This window comes from Gopherus flavomarginatus, chromosome 3 (assembly GCF_025201925.1).
Source record: "Gopherus flavomarginatus isolate rGopFla2 chromosome 3, rGopFla2.mat.asm, whole genome shotgun sequence".
Taxonomy (NCBI): Eukaryota; Metazoa; Chordata; order Testudines; family Testudinidae; genus Gopherus; species Gopherus flavomarginatus.
In genome coordinates this window covers 91,123,000-91,139,840 of record NC_066619.1, presented here as the reverse complement: position 1 = coordinate 91,139,840, position 16,841 = coordinate 91,123,000, and the positions used below count along the sequence as shown (strand labels likewise).

At 41.1% G+C, this 16,841-nt stretch overlaps 1 protein-coding gene across 1 annotated transcript in view; it reads right to left on the bottom strand.

The window, feature by feature from the left end:
• The window catches only part of GOLM1 (golgi membrane protein 1), a 56,623-nt gene that overhangs the window by 12,816 nt on the left and 26,966 nt on the right, over positions 1 to 16,841 (bottom strand). Inside the window, exons 5-6 of the mRNA XM_050945952.1 lie at positions 14,015 to 14,117; positions 2,061 to 2,199 (exon numbers count right to left, since the gene is read on the bottom strand). Of these exons, the coding sequence (XP_050801909.1) occupies positions 2,061 to 2,199; positions 14,015 to 14,117 (242 nt within the window). The remainder of the gene's footprint in view (positions 1 to 2,060; positions 2,200 to 14,014; positions 14,118 to 16,841) is intronic.

Genomic DNA, 16,841 nt, shown 5'->3' with positions numbered 1-16,841 from the left:
AAAGAAGCAACTCTGGTCCACCAATTCAGGAGTGCAACAGAAGGAATGACCATTAGCTGGCTCTCCTGGGGCATGCACCAAGAAACCCCAGGATATAGGTATCCCAGGATTATGAGAACCAAGCTTCAGTTTAACAGGCTTCACTATAATGCAATGGAACTAGGCTAAATAGATTATCAGGAAAACTTGTTAACAGTGAGAGCTGTTAAACGGTCATCATCTCCCCCAGCTAAGAAAAGCAAAGCAAGTGCCATCACTGAGGAATTTACAAGTAGACTAGAGCACATACCAGGAAACCCTTACTCCAGTGAACTGCTTAAAGTTTAATGGCTATAAAAGAATATCAGCTTAAAGATCTGCCACTGTAGAAATTCAGCCATTGAAATTTTAGAGGCAACAAACCTTACACCTATGAGCATTTTACTGGCTAAATGCTAAGCTAGTTTGCTTTTACAATCATAAAACTGAGCAGCACTTAAAGTTCTGCTGTACTAGATCAACTTCTTGCAACTTGAAAACTAGGTTGTAATAAAGTTATTGCTTCTCTGTACTTGTTTACAATGTATGCAGGAGAAAAACAATTCTACACAAGCTCACAGAAGCCAGGGAGCATATAAAATATTTTATATGCATGGTACGTAAAATTGTCAATGCCAACAAATAGGAACCCGATAGTGTAGAAAATCACATGCACTGTGCACAAAAAAAGTTTCCTGTCTGAGCTTCAGTAAAGCTAGAGATGAACAAATACTGAAATAAACTATTTACAAACAATGTCTGAATAAAACACACAAATTCACTTGGACGATATTTACACCTTTGTGTATTATACAAACATTTATACAGCAATTAGTTTTCAAGAATGTTGGGGGGGGGGCAGGAATTCTTAAATAACTATGAAACTGTTTGTTAAGGCTTTTCAATTTCAGTCAAAGTCAGGGCTTTGATTTGGGTGACCAAGCACAACACAAAGAGTAAATACTCAAACCATTCATTTACTGAATAATACAGAAATAATTCATAGGATTAAATAGGTTTGCACGAAATATGAGAACAATTTTTAACAATGAATAATTGCCAAACTAAAAAGGCTAAACTTGAATATGTTTATTTGTGGTGCATAGTTGACATTCAACGTTCTAGATAACTAAATAGATGACTTTTCAGGCTCAACACAAACCATTTTTCATTCCTCGGGTTACTTTATAAAATGAAACTGCAACACAAAAATCCCTTAAGGTACAATTAATGGCAGATTTGCTTTATAACATATTACTTTAAAGCTTGTTTTTTAAACTGTGTTTTAATTTTAATATATGAAACGCCATGCACTGTCAGGATCCTGCCTCCTCCAGCAGCAGCTGCTCTTCCCACCCTCCTGGAGGCAGAGGCTGATCAGGGTTACTGTGGTAACTGGACTTTTGGTGGTCCAGCCAGCAGCGCTGGTCGGACACTGCACAGGTCCCCTTTCAACTGGGGTTTCCTGTCAAAAACCAGACACCTGACAACCCTAGATAAACCTCACTCTGACAATAGAGGTCAAGCTGCAACTACTTCATTTATTATCAGAAACACTAATCTCCCAAGCTTCATCTAGTACATTATAATAGAAAAAATCATGAGAATCTGTTGCTATTTTATATATTAATGCAGCGGTCGGCAACCTTTCAGAAATGGTGTGCCGAGTCTTCGTTTAGTCACTGTAATTTAAGGTTTCACGTGCCAGTCATACATTTTAATGTTTTTAGAAGGACTCTTTCTATAAGTCTATAATTAAGCTATTGTTGTATGCAAAGTAAATAAGGTTTTTAAAGTGTTTTAAGAAGCATAATTTAAAATTAAAATGCAGAGCCCCCTAGACCGGTGGCCAGGACCTGGGCAGTGTGAGTGCCACTGAAAAATCAGCTCACGTGCCATAGGTTGCCTACACCTGTATTAAATGACCAAAGAGTAGCACCCTATGGGAGAAAGCAACATAGTACAGCTCCATTGACATCTTAAATAATGGTACAACTGACTTTCTGCCAAAAAACAAAACAAAACAAAAAACACAGGCTTACCTGGTAGGTTATGTTGGAATTTTTCAATAATTCTTTGATTTCCTTGGCCTGTGGGGCCTCACTGCCTTTTTTTGTGATCTCATCTATCCTTTCTTCACACTGTTCTTTTAACTCTTTCATCTGATTGATGCACTGGGACCTTGAGAGAAAGAACAAGTAGCTTATAGAGGTACTGTTATCCGAACATCTCTAACAGACAAACCTTTCTTAAAACAAAACACACACACACACACACACACACACACACCCCTCACAAAAGGTGAATCTCTTTCCTTTTTCCATTTTGCTGATTTCCTAGTCCTACATTTGCCTAGTTTGAAAAAAACAAGAACAACAACAGAGAAATAGGAGGTGAGGCTAGAATCATCTGAGGGGACATGGGAACTAAATGTGTCACTCTGCACTGGTTTAGTTAAATCAGTGCAAAAGGTATGTTTTGGTTTAAACCACCATGCTTATTTTTGTTTACCTTAAGTCAATTAGGAGCCTCTTATGTGTCTCAGGAGCAAAGACCAGAAATTGCAATTTGACCAAGTACATTATCTTTTGGTGGGAGAGGAGATAATAACAAGGAACCAGGGAGATCTTGGGTGCTGTTGTGACAATTGGGCCTATAAAATTACCCAAATTGTGAGCTCAGCTGTAAAATGTATGTAAAAGTTCGTAAGATGTTACATAACCTATAACAACAAATGTTGATGGGAAAAGGTATGGAAGGGAGATAGACAGACTACATTAGTCTAAATGAAAAGGACAAGTTGATATGACTCAAGGACTGTGTTGAAGTTACGGAGATGAAGAGCCGGAAGTTAATGAGATAAAATCAGTATGTCAGACATTAGGCCTGATCAGTGAACAAAATAATAAAGGGATAGGCTATGCCAAATATCGCTTCCTTTTTGGGTCCTTAAAAGAAAGAAATTTTGTGGGCAAAGTTGGAAAGAAGAAGAACAGAATGAAAGACCAGATAGTGGCTACTGGAGCAAGCTTAGCTGCCATCACCATAACTGCCACCCACACTGTTTCCTGGGACCCCAGGACTTCATCATCCTGATCTGGAGAGATCTCCTGACCAGACTGGGCCAGAGAAACAGAGGGTCCCAGGTGACATCACCACTCCTACCCGCTCCAGCTGAATCCCAAACACCACCTGAGATGACAGCTATACCATCTTTGACACCATTTAAGAGAGAGTCAAACAAGAGGGCTTTTCCTTCTAAGATGGATGTCAACAGCAGCAGCAGCAGCAGCAACGATGTCTCCAGTCCATCTCAACTAACTTCTCTTTTCCCCAAAAGGCCAGTTATTACCGTCTTTAATACCATCTAAGACACTGTCAAACAGCAGAGGGGGTTTCCTTCTATAATCTTTCATCATCAAACAAACAATGCTAAAATGAAGACCTCACTTAATATTTTACATTTCAAATGCTGTAATTGTTTTTCCTTCTTTTCTGTATCTTTAATAAAAGATTTTAAAAAAATGTTAATGTTGTGTTTACCATGGTGCTAAGCAGCCTGATGTACCAGACCTTTTTCAACACCATTTAATGTTAGACAGCAGCAGGGTTATATTATTAACACTTTTTGCTTATTTCATTTAAATTACGGTAATACAACAATGCCCATTCAGAAGCATTTTGTATTAGATATAAATTACCATTAGAAAAAACAATGTTCTTTCAAAATGTGCCTCATTTCTGAAAATATACTCCCTTTCTTAAGTTCTTTACTGAAATGCCATTGCAGCAAGTGCCAAGAAAACACAGGTGAACACTTTTAAAAGAGAAAGCCATGTTGCAAATAGCTCAGCTGGCATGTGACTTCTCAAGATGGATGGGGGAAATTACACATTTCAAGTACTAGTTGTAAGCCTTAAGGTATTGATTCTGCATAGAAACAGTTGGACTGATGATGTTCCCCTGAATTAATGGAACATTAGGAGGTAGCTGATACATTCATGAAGCAGGCATGGGGGAGAAACTAAGTTAATTTACCAGAGCTAGGAAAGTGCTTTAATTTATTGTGTTGGTGGGCTCAGAACACTTCCACACAAATGGGCCCAAGAAGGATAGACAAATTTGCCCACAATAAACCGCAAAACAATTGCTAATGCAGCTCAGTTTAGTGCACAACTGAGAACCATGGGATATGTCCCCAAAAGTTCTAGTGCCTCACCCAGGTTGCTGCAACACCTATGTAGACATGGCAACACAGGTATGACTCAAGTATGGCGCTGCAGTGTGGAGAGACACAGATAGCCAAGCCTATCTCAAATAAACTGCAGTGAAGACATAACCCAAGTGAGCAGGTCATTTGTGTTTAATGCAAGAGTCAAAAAGGCACTTACTTCACATCTAGAAAGGAAAGGAATAGGTAGACAGATGTGCTGTTGAATGTCAAGTTAGCGACCTTTGCTAATATTTTGTTTGTGCTGCACCAGGAGAGTTTTGGCTTTTCAAAAGCATGATTTGGCTGACTAACTTCTAAATGTAAAAATCATCAAACTAAAGAAAACACTTAAAATTTGTAAGTGCGAACACCACGGACTGTAGAAAAACTGAGCATAGGCATGAGTTATATTAATATTAGTTTCTTAACTCCTGGGGGAGATAAGGAGATCTAAAACTTTCTCCACGTAATGTGGGAGATTTTGAGAATTTTCTGGGAGGGTGCTAACTGTGGCCTACGACGACTGGCTTCGCTCTCCATTGTGTGTGTGCATACATACTGCATGTGCTAATAAAACCAACTCATGTAACCACATAGTTTTTGATTGCTATTGCTGTAGAAGAATTTTGTTTTTTGCGAAAGGTTGCAGATCAACAACTCTGGATATGAAAATCCTCTGTTCATGCACATGACAGGTAATGTGCACATAGCAGCAAGGCAAGCTTCTCCACAGTGGTGGGGGCGATCAATGTGCCCCATCCGCACCTGGAAAATCTACCCCTTGTAAATTCAGTTCCCTTGGCCTGGTCAATGATTGACCTCTCTGCCAATACTAAATAAAATGTGCCAATTACAGAAGCATGTTTGCTGTACAGAGAGCTGCACTGGCCACTAGGAACTAGACTCAGACCACCAACTCATTTCATATAGGCCACCAGAGAGCCACCAGGTTGTAATGATTTTTCACTTATTAGAGCTGCAGAGACTGAACAAATTATTGAACTCTTCATTTTAAGAACAGATTAGTTAGAAGAATATGCAACTGAACATTCAGAGAAGAATTCAAGAGAACAAGTTTGGGTGTTTTATTGTTTTTAGTAGCATGTGGGTGGAGAGGGGAACATTCAGAAATACTCAGTTACCCTGTACAGTTAAAAACAGATTTTTTTTAAGGTATATGAAGACAACTTTTATACATGTTTTATACTGGACACAGTAAACTAGATTACCCTATAGGCTACCTTAACAATAGACTACCCTAACACTCCACAACTTGCTCAGCTTTTGCCTGCAACCCTAGTTTGTTAAAATCAAAACACAGTCCAACTCCAGGAGAGTTTTCAGGTTAATCCCAGAATCCTTCTGTAACTCTTGTTGGTCTACGTGAATTCTAAAAGAAAAGGCAGGACTGCACATGTAATATGAAACTGAAGATCTCTTGATTAGTCAGTTACTCAGGAACATACTCTTCTTTTAATTGTAATACTAGTAAGCCCATATACCTCACTGCTGACTAATGCTGAGCACCTTGGTCTGATCCAAAGTCCATTGAAGTCAGTGGAAAGGATTCCATTTTGCAAACCTCCCCAATTAATGTATAATGGAAGATTTTCAATGACATAAAAGGAAAATTAAGTGCCTAATTTGCCTTTTGTACCTTTGAAAATATCCCCACATAAATAATCTTAAATGTGTCTGTAATCAGCACTCGTTTAAAAAGCTCAGAAATCAATTCACATTCAAGCCTAATCATGACTAATTCCAAAAGCAGGAAAGGAGAGTCACAGAATTGAATTAAACAAAAACAAAACTACAGACTTACTTCAAAGCCCATAGTCCCCACTTCATGCATTACAGTCACATTCTTGATTAGAGAATTTTTTTTTAAGTATTTTGTAACATCTTAAAAATTTAGCACTCAGTTGTCTTGCTATAAAGTTTTTATTTTTGACAAATAACTCCCACTTAGTTCTCCCTCTGTTTCTAATATAACAAGCCATCATGGCTTAGTTTAGTTGACCTCCTCATTTGTGTGTGAGCACCTGTCAACCATGGCATAGCACTGGGAGTAAGGTTTGTTGGATCAAAAAGGACAATGGTAATCTGAGTAGCTAGTCAAATTTCAGGCCAGGGACACTCCAGTTGGAAGTAGAAATTGATGGAAGTCTGATTTTTTTTTAATGCAATATTGTTTATTTACAAGGAATGTACAAAGTCCTGCTTCTTCAAACACAGGAGGAATCAAACACAAAAGACGCAGTTTCTTAGCTTACAGTCTCAATCAAGCCTCTCTGGCCAAAACCAAAAGCTCTCTCTAGCTTTTTCCAGGGTCACACAATGCTCACAAAGCTATTTCTTGGTTTTCTTTTTTACTTCTGCCTCTCTCTTTTGTCTCGTTTGTGTATGTTTTGCTTTCCCTCACACATACACACACACACACTCACATCCTGTCACAATACCCAGTGGAACCCTCCTCGACCCTGGGCAGAATCTGTTAAGGAGCCACATGTAAAACAAAGCTTAAATGTTTCTTACAAAGATGGGCGCATTCACACATCAGTTTGAATGAGGTTTTAACCTCAAGCTATACCAAGCTCATAACTAGGGCCCTACAAAATTCACAGTCTATTTTGGTCAATTTCATAGTTACAGGATTTAAAAAATCATAAATGTCATGATTTTGGCTATATAAATCTGAAATTTCAGTGTTGTAATTGTAGGGGTCCTGACCCCAAAGAGGAATTGCGGGGCCGGTGGTGTTAGTGTGTGTGTGTGGGGGGTAGTGTAAGGGCGGGTTGTGGTACTGCTAGCCTTACTTCTGCACTGCTGCTGGTGGCGGTACTGCCTTCAGAGCTGGGCAGCTGGCAAGCAGCAGCTGCTGGCCAGGAGCCCAGGCTGAAGGCAGAGCTTCCGCCAGCAGCAGCACAGAAGTAAGTATGGCCTGGTATGATATTGCCACCCTTACTTCTGTGCTGCTGCCTGCAGAGCTGGGCCCTCAGTCAGCAGCCTCCAGTCTCCACCGCTCAGCTCTGCAGGCCACCCTGTAGTATTGGAACTCTTACCTCTGTGCTGCTACTAGTGGGGCACACAAAAGACCAGATTTCATGGGGAGAGACCAGATTTCACGGTTTGTGATGCATTTTTCATGGCCGTGAATTTGGTAGGGCCCCACTCATAACATTACTATTGCTCCCTCTGCCGCTGAGGCTGTCCTTTTTGAAAGAGGAACTACCAGTCTGGTTGGTTGGTTTGTTTTAAACTTTTCAGGGTTAGATTAAAAAATGAAACAAACAAAAAAGAACAAACCTTTATAATCCAGAGGACGTTCCTTCTGTGACAATTTTAGAGTACACCAGATTAACTAATTGAAACAAATAGGTCTGCTGCAGATTTTGCTGCTCTTGTCTTATGACAAAACATTCAACTGGCATATAGTCCAAATAATTGTTACTCAATGCCTTGTAATTCTGAGTGTGGCAGAAGTACCCTGCTGCATCTTGAGAAGACAGTACGTGGAACAGAACTATCACACTGAATCACAAACACACTGAATATACATGCTTTGTCCTCAGGAGTTTACTCATGTGAAAGTGTTTGCATTCCTATCAAGGTGAAAGGTGAGCTTAATTACTGATCATGACTAATTCAAAGAGGAGGAAATGAGAGACACTATACTGAATAAAGAGCATTTTAACCTGCTGCCAATATACAGCAATGCAGACAACAAAGACTCTTTCATTTTGTGGGCATGAAACCACATTTCTGAATTTCAGTTTGCTAAGAACATAAGAACTGCTAGAAGAGCTTCTACTCTCATTCCTAGATGTAACAAATTCTTCTGAAGGACTAGATTGTGCTAAGGCTTTAATGAACACTTTCCCTCCTAAAAGACAGTAGTATGTTTCCCACAAGATTCAGAACCAAAACTGTTAGAGACTATTATAATAATTGATTTTCTCAATGTCTTCTAATTTAACATGCACAATTCAGAGCTGTAGCATTGCTGTCTGTACTGAAATCTCTCTTTTTTAAGCAAGACAATTTATACCCGGTCATGCTTCTGAGTAATTTTTTAACTGTATTTCTAATTTTAACCCATTTTCTGGTACTGAATGATACTACCGCTCCTCATTTTCTCCCCCTCACTAAACTTAAATTGAACTCATGGAGGATTAGCAGTTCTCAATGGCAGACATGTAGGCACAGTGAAAGTGCCCTCTCTTTAATCACCACCACCTCATGTTATTTCATTATCACATACCATAGACCACACTATGCTGACAGCAATGTTTGGTTTTACTGCTCTCAAAATGAATTAGAAGATACTATTTATTTCCTCAAGAGTAAATAATACTGTGAAGATCTTTTTATGCTTGCCAACAAAGTAATTACTTCTTCAAAAGGCTCAATACACAAATAAGATGGAAAATGATCATTCCTAAGCCTTTAGAATGTATATGTCACAAGTTCTTTCTTCCTTTCTCTCTATACCCATTCAAAAAGTGTGACTTGCCCTCTACTGAGCACGCTTATGTACACATTTCTATGACGAATGAAATACAAAGTGCAGTGCAGTGTTAAGGCAACAGTAAAAAGAAAGCACAACAGGTAATATAAAAAGTTAACAGCAATGTTAAGTCTGACACATTATACTGCCTGTGAAATGCGCCATAAAATCATGAAAAGTATTTTCTATAGGTATAAAAATAAGAAACATATGAATAGAAACTATGTACGTCTGTACAATGCAACTTATGCAGTGATGGAAACAATTTCTGCCTTTCTTGACTGAGATAATAATTGGGCAACCATAAACCCAGAATATCCCCTGCACAGGTAGCCCATGGGAGGCGTCTTAGAAGGAGGAAAGCTCCATAGGGATTCCACACAGCTACCCCTGTTGGGGAGATGGAACTGCACTATCAGAAAAGGTCATGTTTCCTAACCCCTTCACTCCTACCCTTAAAACATGCCTGATCCCCAGAAGCCACTCAGAGGCCCTACACCTCCACAAGTGTTCTGACTCTGGCTTATGAAAGGAGACTCAAATTGCTTGGCTTGTTTAGCCTAACCAAAAGAAAGCTGAGGGGAGATAGGATTGCTCTTTATAAATATATCAGAGGGATAAATATCAGGGAGGGAGAGGAATTATTTAAGTTTAGTACCAATGTGGATACAAGAACAAATGGATATAAACTGGACACTAGGAAGTTTAGACTTGAAATTAGACGAAGGTTTCTAACCATTAGAGGAGTTCTGGAACGGCTTTCCAAGGGGAGTAGTGGGGGCAAAAGACACATCTGGCTTCAAAGCTAAGTTTGATAAGTTTATGGAGGGAATGGCATGATGGGATAGCCTAATTTTGGCAATTAATTCATCTTTGATTATTAGCAGGTAAATATGCCCAATGGTCTGTGATGGGATGTTAGATGGGGTGGGAGCTGAATTACTAGAGAATTCTTTCCTGGGTGTTGGCTGGTGAGTCTTGCCCACATGCTCAGGGTTTAATTGATTGCCATATTTGGGGTTGGGAAGGAATTTTCCTCCAGGCAAGACTGGCAGAGGCCCTGGAGGTTTTTCATCTTCTTCTGCAGCATGGGGCACAGGTCACTTGCTGGAGGAGTCTTTGCACCTTGAGATCTTTAAACCATGATTTGAAGACTTCAATAACTCAGACATAGGTTAGGGGTTTGTTACAGGAGTGGGTAGGTGAGATTCTGTGGCCTGCATTGTGCAGGAGGTCAGACTAGATGACCATAATGGTCCCTTCTGACCTTAGGTCTATGAGACCCCCACCAACCTGGAAGCATGGATTCCTTGGTGCCACACTACCAGGTCTTCAACCTGGGCCTGGCTACTGTGTGATATATCCCTGACACCTAGTCTACACTCATAGACTCTTAGACTTTAAGGTCAGAAGGGACCAATGTGATCATCTAGTCTGACCTCCTGCACAAAGCAGGCCACAGAAACCTACCCCTCCACTTCTATAACAAACTCCTAACCTATGTCCGAGTTATTGAAGTCTTCAAATTGTGGTTTGAAGACCTCAAGCTGCAGAGAATCCACCAGCAAGTGACCCGTGCCCCATGCTGCAGAGGAAGGCAAAAAACCTCCAGGGCCTCTGCCAATCTGCCCCGGAGGAAAATTCCTTCTCGACCCCAAATATGGCGATCAGCTAAACCCTAAGCATGCGGGCAAGACTCACCAGCCAGCACTCAGGAAAGAATTCTCTGCAGTAACTCAGATCCCATCCCATCCAACATCCCATCACAGAACACTGGGCATACTTATCCGCTGATATCAAAGATCAATTGCCAAAATTAAGCTATCCCATCACACCATCCCACAGACAGCTGCAGCGGCACAGGAGCCAGCAAACAGAGCTGCCAACAGGGGAGTTTCAGAGGGAGTTTCCAGGGGGAAGTTGCGGGGGAGACTAAGACAGAGGAACCAACAGGCCTGTTAAGGGAGTGGGTGGCGGTCTGGTGCCTGCTGGGGGTTTGTGTTGTGTTCTGTTCCATGCACTACCAGGCTTTAGGTGGGAAGGCTATGACTGATACAGAGGTAGCAGTGAAAGACACAATGAGGATGACTGGATGTGGAAGCTGCGGCACGTACATGATCCTGGAGGGGGTACCTGAAAAGAGTTTTGTCTGCATGAAGTGCCGCCTGACAGAGCTGATGGAAGAAAAGATCCGAGAACTGGAGATGCAGGTCGAAACTCTGGTGGAGTTTAGAAGGGGGTTTGAGCAGATGATGGAGCACAGACATGAGGGGGCTGAAGGGATAAGCTCAGACGTGCAGATGGAAGCAGGACCAAAGAATTCAGAGGAGAGACTGCTGGGAGAGGAAAGTGGACGGTGGAAGCATGTGACTAAGAGAACCAGGCAGAGGAAAAGACGGGCCAGTGAAGGAGAAACAGAACTCAGGAACAGGTTTGCAGAGTTGGAAAATGAAGAAGGGGCACAGCAGGTGGCCGCTGAAGGACAGAGGGCAAGGAAAAAGAGAAGAGCTGATAGTCCTACAAGAGGAGGGAAGGAGTCAATGGAGGCAACACCAAATATGAGCCCCAGGAGGATTGCAAGGGTGAATAGGAATTGAGAGGACTTGCAGCCAGCAGGTGCGGGGGATAGACCGGAGAATCACACTGTTACCAGGAAAAGGCAGGTCTACGTGATTGGAGACTCCTTACTGAGAAGAATAGACAGGCCTGTAACTAGAGCTGATTGGGAGCCCACCATACTCTCTGAAGGGCCTTGGGGGAAGGAGAGGGAGAGGGTTATGGGTGGATTGTGCCTGAGGCCCACTTCATAATAAAAGGGGGAGTTTTGTGCATAGATTCCCTCCTGTGTGTGAAGATCTGGGTCATTAGCATTAAAGACATCCCATTTAGTGTGTGGTATAAAATTGCTCTTGCAGATCTCCGCCTTCCATGGGAATTTCTGGCAAATAACTGATCTTTGCTGCCTCCAGTCCTGCGTCTAGCAGAGGATTATGCAGCAGAAGCCCCAAAGACATGATTCTGTCCTCGTCTTCCACACCTTTAAACATGTCAAGAGGTAGCATTGGCCATCTGTTGGGTTCAACAAAGGTAGAAAACCAAGTTACATGTATAAGGCCTATAAGCGGGAAGGGATAGCTCAGTGCTTTGAGCACTGGCCTGCTAAACCCAGGGTTGTAAGTCCAATCCTTGAGCAGGCCATTCAGGGATCTGGGGCAAAAATCTGTCTGGGGATTGGTCCTGCTTTGAGCAGGGGGTTGGACTAGATGACCTCCTGAGGTCCCTTCCAACCCTGACATTCTATGATTCTAAGGTTTCAGTTTCATAAGATCAGTATTTATTTAAGTAAACAAGGTGAATCATTAGGAAGTCAGTTGCTCTACAATTTAAACAAAGTCTACAAAGTATACTAACATATCACCTGTCTTTGTCCATATATACAAGAAACAAGGTCAATTGTTTCACAGGTATCTTCATTTGAGACCATCTGACAATTAACCTTTTCTGGAGCTAGAAGTCTGAAGGCCCATACCTAACGTGCAATTCAAAATAAACTAAACAAAGCCTAGTAATGTATAACTATTTGAAAAGTAGCTCGAATATGGGGCCTAATCTTGTGCAGGAGGTGCTCCACATACTAAATATCAGTTCTTAAGCCACAGTTTACAAATGTATAGAGTACAATCAGCAGAACAAAACAAAACAGAGACTTATCCTTCAGTTCTAAAGCAGGCAAAATTCATATTGATTTCAAGTTTGGATCAGGTCCATATTAGCAAAAATTTTCTTCTTCGTGACAGTTGTCAAGATTTATCAGAAACCAAAGTAAGCTACTGCTTACATAGGATCTGACTTTTTCATTCCATTGCTGTGGAAGTACCAGTCCTGCCAGCATAGGAAGCACAAGTCAACTTGCTGCTAACTGAGTAGAGAGCCATAATAATTATAAGAATGTAAGCAAAGGAAGTTGCATTGGTTCATCTTTCACAAGATACAGAGAAAGGAACATCAATGTTAGCAAGAAAGGGAAAAAACAACTCATAATTAGTACAGGAAATAATATTTTCAAACAGCTTCAGTAAGAGAGAATAAGTCCTAGTGAGTACATAGAAGTGTTAAGGGTTATCGAAGATCTTACCAGTATCCCTGCACATATACTTTGTTATTCACAACTTACAATGCTTCAGGAGTACCTATTTCCATTGCTGTTTAGGGCACAGTGAAATCAACACCTCAACCACGGCTTCACATATTGGCAGATACCACCTACCTCAAATTCATCTAAAAAAATAATCATCAAAAGTCCATCATATTTGAATTAACAAGGACCTTTCAATACATTAAGTCCTTATGTAAATTTACTGAGATTCCAACTCAACTCCAGAAAACCTTTCTGGCTTGCAACACAGGAGCTTGAAGATTTGGGGTTTTCCCCTGAAAATCAATAGCAAGCAAGCTGGAAAGACACTAACTGCCAAATAAACACCTCAAGGACCCAAATGAAAAACCCAGTTACTTTTCACTTCTGTGGAAAACATGTCCACTTCGAATCGCATCCACACATCACATGGCAGATGCTCTTACCTCCTCCATAAAGGGGGACTGAGACACCATCCTATTTCTGACTGTGGAAATTGACTTCAAACTATGGAGCACCTCATCAATCAGTCTCCCAAACAATCCACATCCCAGTGGCATCTCAGCTATCCACTCTGTGTCACCTGAAGCAATCAATTGGATTGCTGCGCTAGACTTGGACACCTAACATTGCTGGTTTTAGCCATACAAAAGAAGACGACGACGACGACGACAACTTCAGGAAACATAGCAAAGATCTGATTAAAGCTCTGGCTGAGACTTGGAAGATCCGTGTTCAAATTCTGACCCTCCCACAGATTTCTTGTGTGACTTTGGCAAGTCACTTAGGGAACTGAGGCACAGAGAGACTATCTGTAAAGTGGGGATAATTGTACTTCCCTGTGTGCCAGGAGCACTGAGAGGAACACAAGTCAGAAATGTTTGTGAAGTGCTCCAATACTATGGTGATGGGAGCCACAAGTACTCACACAAATGAGCAGAAACCAATCAGGACCATAGCTGGTATATTATTTTTCTTTTCTGAAAATGCTACCTAGTCTCAAAACATCTACTAGCAGCATTTATATTTTAAAACTGTAACTATGAGGAAAAGTGCAGTATTCAAGTACAGGTTTCAAAAGAATAAATTTGACTTATGACCTTTCATTCTGTAAGTCATGTATTTAAAAGAACAAACTTACATATCATAGGAAAATTTCTTCTGAAGGTTAGTCTGGTTTTTCTGAAACTGGTACACATCCCGTTGTAGCTTTCCGTATTCCTTCTGTAACTTTATCAAGTGTTCTGGGCCAAGAGAGAATTATTATTTTTAATAGAATATTATATTAAGATCAACAAATCCCTCCCTCCAAAATCAAAGATGCAAATTTGATAGTGAGAAAGCTCTATTGGCTACTTTTCTCAGTCTCCCAAATTCATGATACTTTGGTAGACCTAATACAGAGTCACATTGTGGCACCTGCTCAGCAGCAAAAACACAGAGGACAGGGGAGGGTTTTCTACCTCCCCTTCTCCAAAGGGAGAGGTCTAACTCATCTATATTCTCTAGATGCTCTTGGCTTGCAACCTAGCATACTAAAGGTCACTGAAGGACTAGTCACTATAGTGCAGGCTACAATGGTAATTTTCCTACTACTTATCTAAATTCAAGTTTACAGTTCATTGTGATGTTCTGTACTCGTGGGAACACATTACACCCCCATGTTCATCCTTATAATTTGATTGTGTGGTATCTAATGCTAAGTTTGTCTTCGGAAGGCTCCTGATGCACTGAGCATTGATGTTATAGTAATTGTTGTTACAGTAATGTTATTGGTTATAATTTCATGTATACAGCTATCAGGCTGAAAATGTATCCTCATGGCTTAAAGCAAGCTGAGGCAAATACTCTCTAATAGCAGAGAGGCAGTTCACACCTCATCAAGGCATGTATGGGAGAAACCCAGCCCAGCCTGTTATAACCTTATTCCCAGATTTGGACCTTAGCGTCCAAAATATGGGGGTTAGCATGAAAACCTCCAAGCTTAGTTACCTGCTTGGACCTGGTACCTGCTGCCACCACCCAAAAAATTAGAGTGTTTTGGGGCACTCTGGTCCCCCTGAAAAACCTTCCCTGGGGACCCCAAGACCCAAATCCCTTGAGTCTCACAACAAAGGGAAATAATCCTTTTTCCCTTCCCCCCTCCAGGTGCTCCTGGAGAGATACACAGACACAAGCTCTGTGAATCCAAACAGAGTGAATCTCCCTCTCTGTTCCCAATCCTGGAAACAAAAAGTACTTTCCTATTCCCCCAGAGGGAATGCAAAATCAGGCTAGCAATCCAACACACAGATCTCCCCGATTCCTTCCTCCCACCAATTCCCTGGTGAGTACAGACTCAATTTCCCTGAAGTAAAGAAAAACTTCAACAGGTCTTAAAAGAAAGCTTTATATAAAAAGAAAGAAAAATACATACAAATGTTCTCTCTGTATTAAGATGATACAACACAGGGTCAATTGCTTAAAAGAATATTGAATAAACAGCCTTATTCAAAAAGAATACACATCAAAGCACTCCAGCACTTATATTCATGCAAATACCAAAGAAAAGAAACCATATAACTTACTATCTGATCTCTTTGTCCTTACACTTAGAAACAGAAGATTAGAAAGTAGAACTACTTCTTCAAAGCTCAGAGAAAGCAGGCAGGCAGACAAAAGACTCAGACACACAATTCCCTCCACCCAAAGTTGAAAAAATCCGGTTTCCTGATTGGTCCTCTGGTCAGGTGCTTCAGGTGAAAGAGACATTAACCCTTAGCTATCTGTTTATGACACAGCCTCACAGGAACAAAGGACGCTGGCCTAGGCTGCAGCAAAGGATCTGCTGGACTCTCAGTGAGTCACCTCCCTTCCTTTGGTCAGTTTGGGACTGCGACGAGGCAATGCTCACCTGACTCGGGGGGGGGGGGAGAAGCCAAGAAGGAAGAAAGAACATGATAAAAGGGAGAGACATTTGCCATGCTCACTCTCTCTCTTCCACCTCCATCTACTGACATCACCACCAAACGACTGAAGCACTGATCAAAGCGGAGAGCCTGGCTGAAGGGAAACCAGCCAGCCTGTGGTGAGAAGCATCTAAGTTTGTAAGGGCACTGAAAGTGTTAAGATCAGCTTAGAATGTGTTTTGCTTTTATTTCATTTGACCAAATCCAGCTTGTTATGCTTTAACTTACAATCACTTAAAATCTATCTTTATAGTTATTAAATCTGTTTGTTTATTCTACCTGAAGCAGTGAATTTGGTTTGAAGCCTATCAGAGACTCCCCTTGGGATAACAAGCCTGGTACATATCAATTTCTTTCTTAAATTGATGAACTCATACAAGCTTGCAGCGTCCAGCAGACATAACTGGACACTGCAAGACGGAGGTTCCCAGGGTTGTGTCTGGGACCAGAGATATTGGCTAGTGTCATTCAGTTGCACAATCCAAGGAGCAGCTTACATGCCAGAGGCTGTGCGTGAACAGCCCAGGAGTGGGGGTTCTCACAGCAGAGCAGGGTAAGGCTGGCTCTCAGAGTCAGGGATTGGAATGACCTAGAAGATCACTAGTCCAGATAACACCGGAGGGGACCATCACATTCACCCTCTAATAGTAGTTTACAGTTCACAAAGCAGGATTGTTTGTAAGTCAGTAGTTTTCTGTGGTGGAACCTCCTCCATCGTGCTGTAACACCCTGAATGCTTTGCTTTGAAAGAGTTTTGTGTGAGGAAGCTGAGCACGTCAGAGAGGCTGACGATTATATTTACCAATGGCCCAAACGCTAGAAGGCATAACTCTCTAGCAATGATTCTGAATACATCAAAGTGGATAATAATTAATAAGGCCAAATTTTCCTTTCAGATATATGGGTATTACTCCCACCCATATATAGGAGTATAGAATTTTAGAGTTGAAAGAAGATTATACTATGCGCTTGGGAACAGATAAGTTGTTCAAGTATATATTATTAATATAGGGGGAGTCT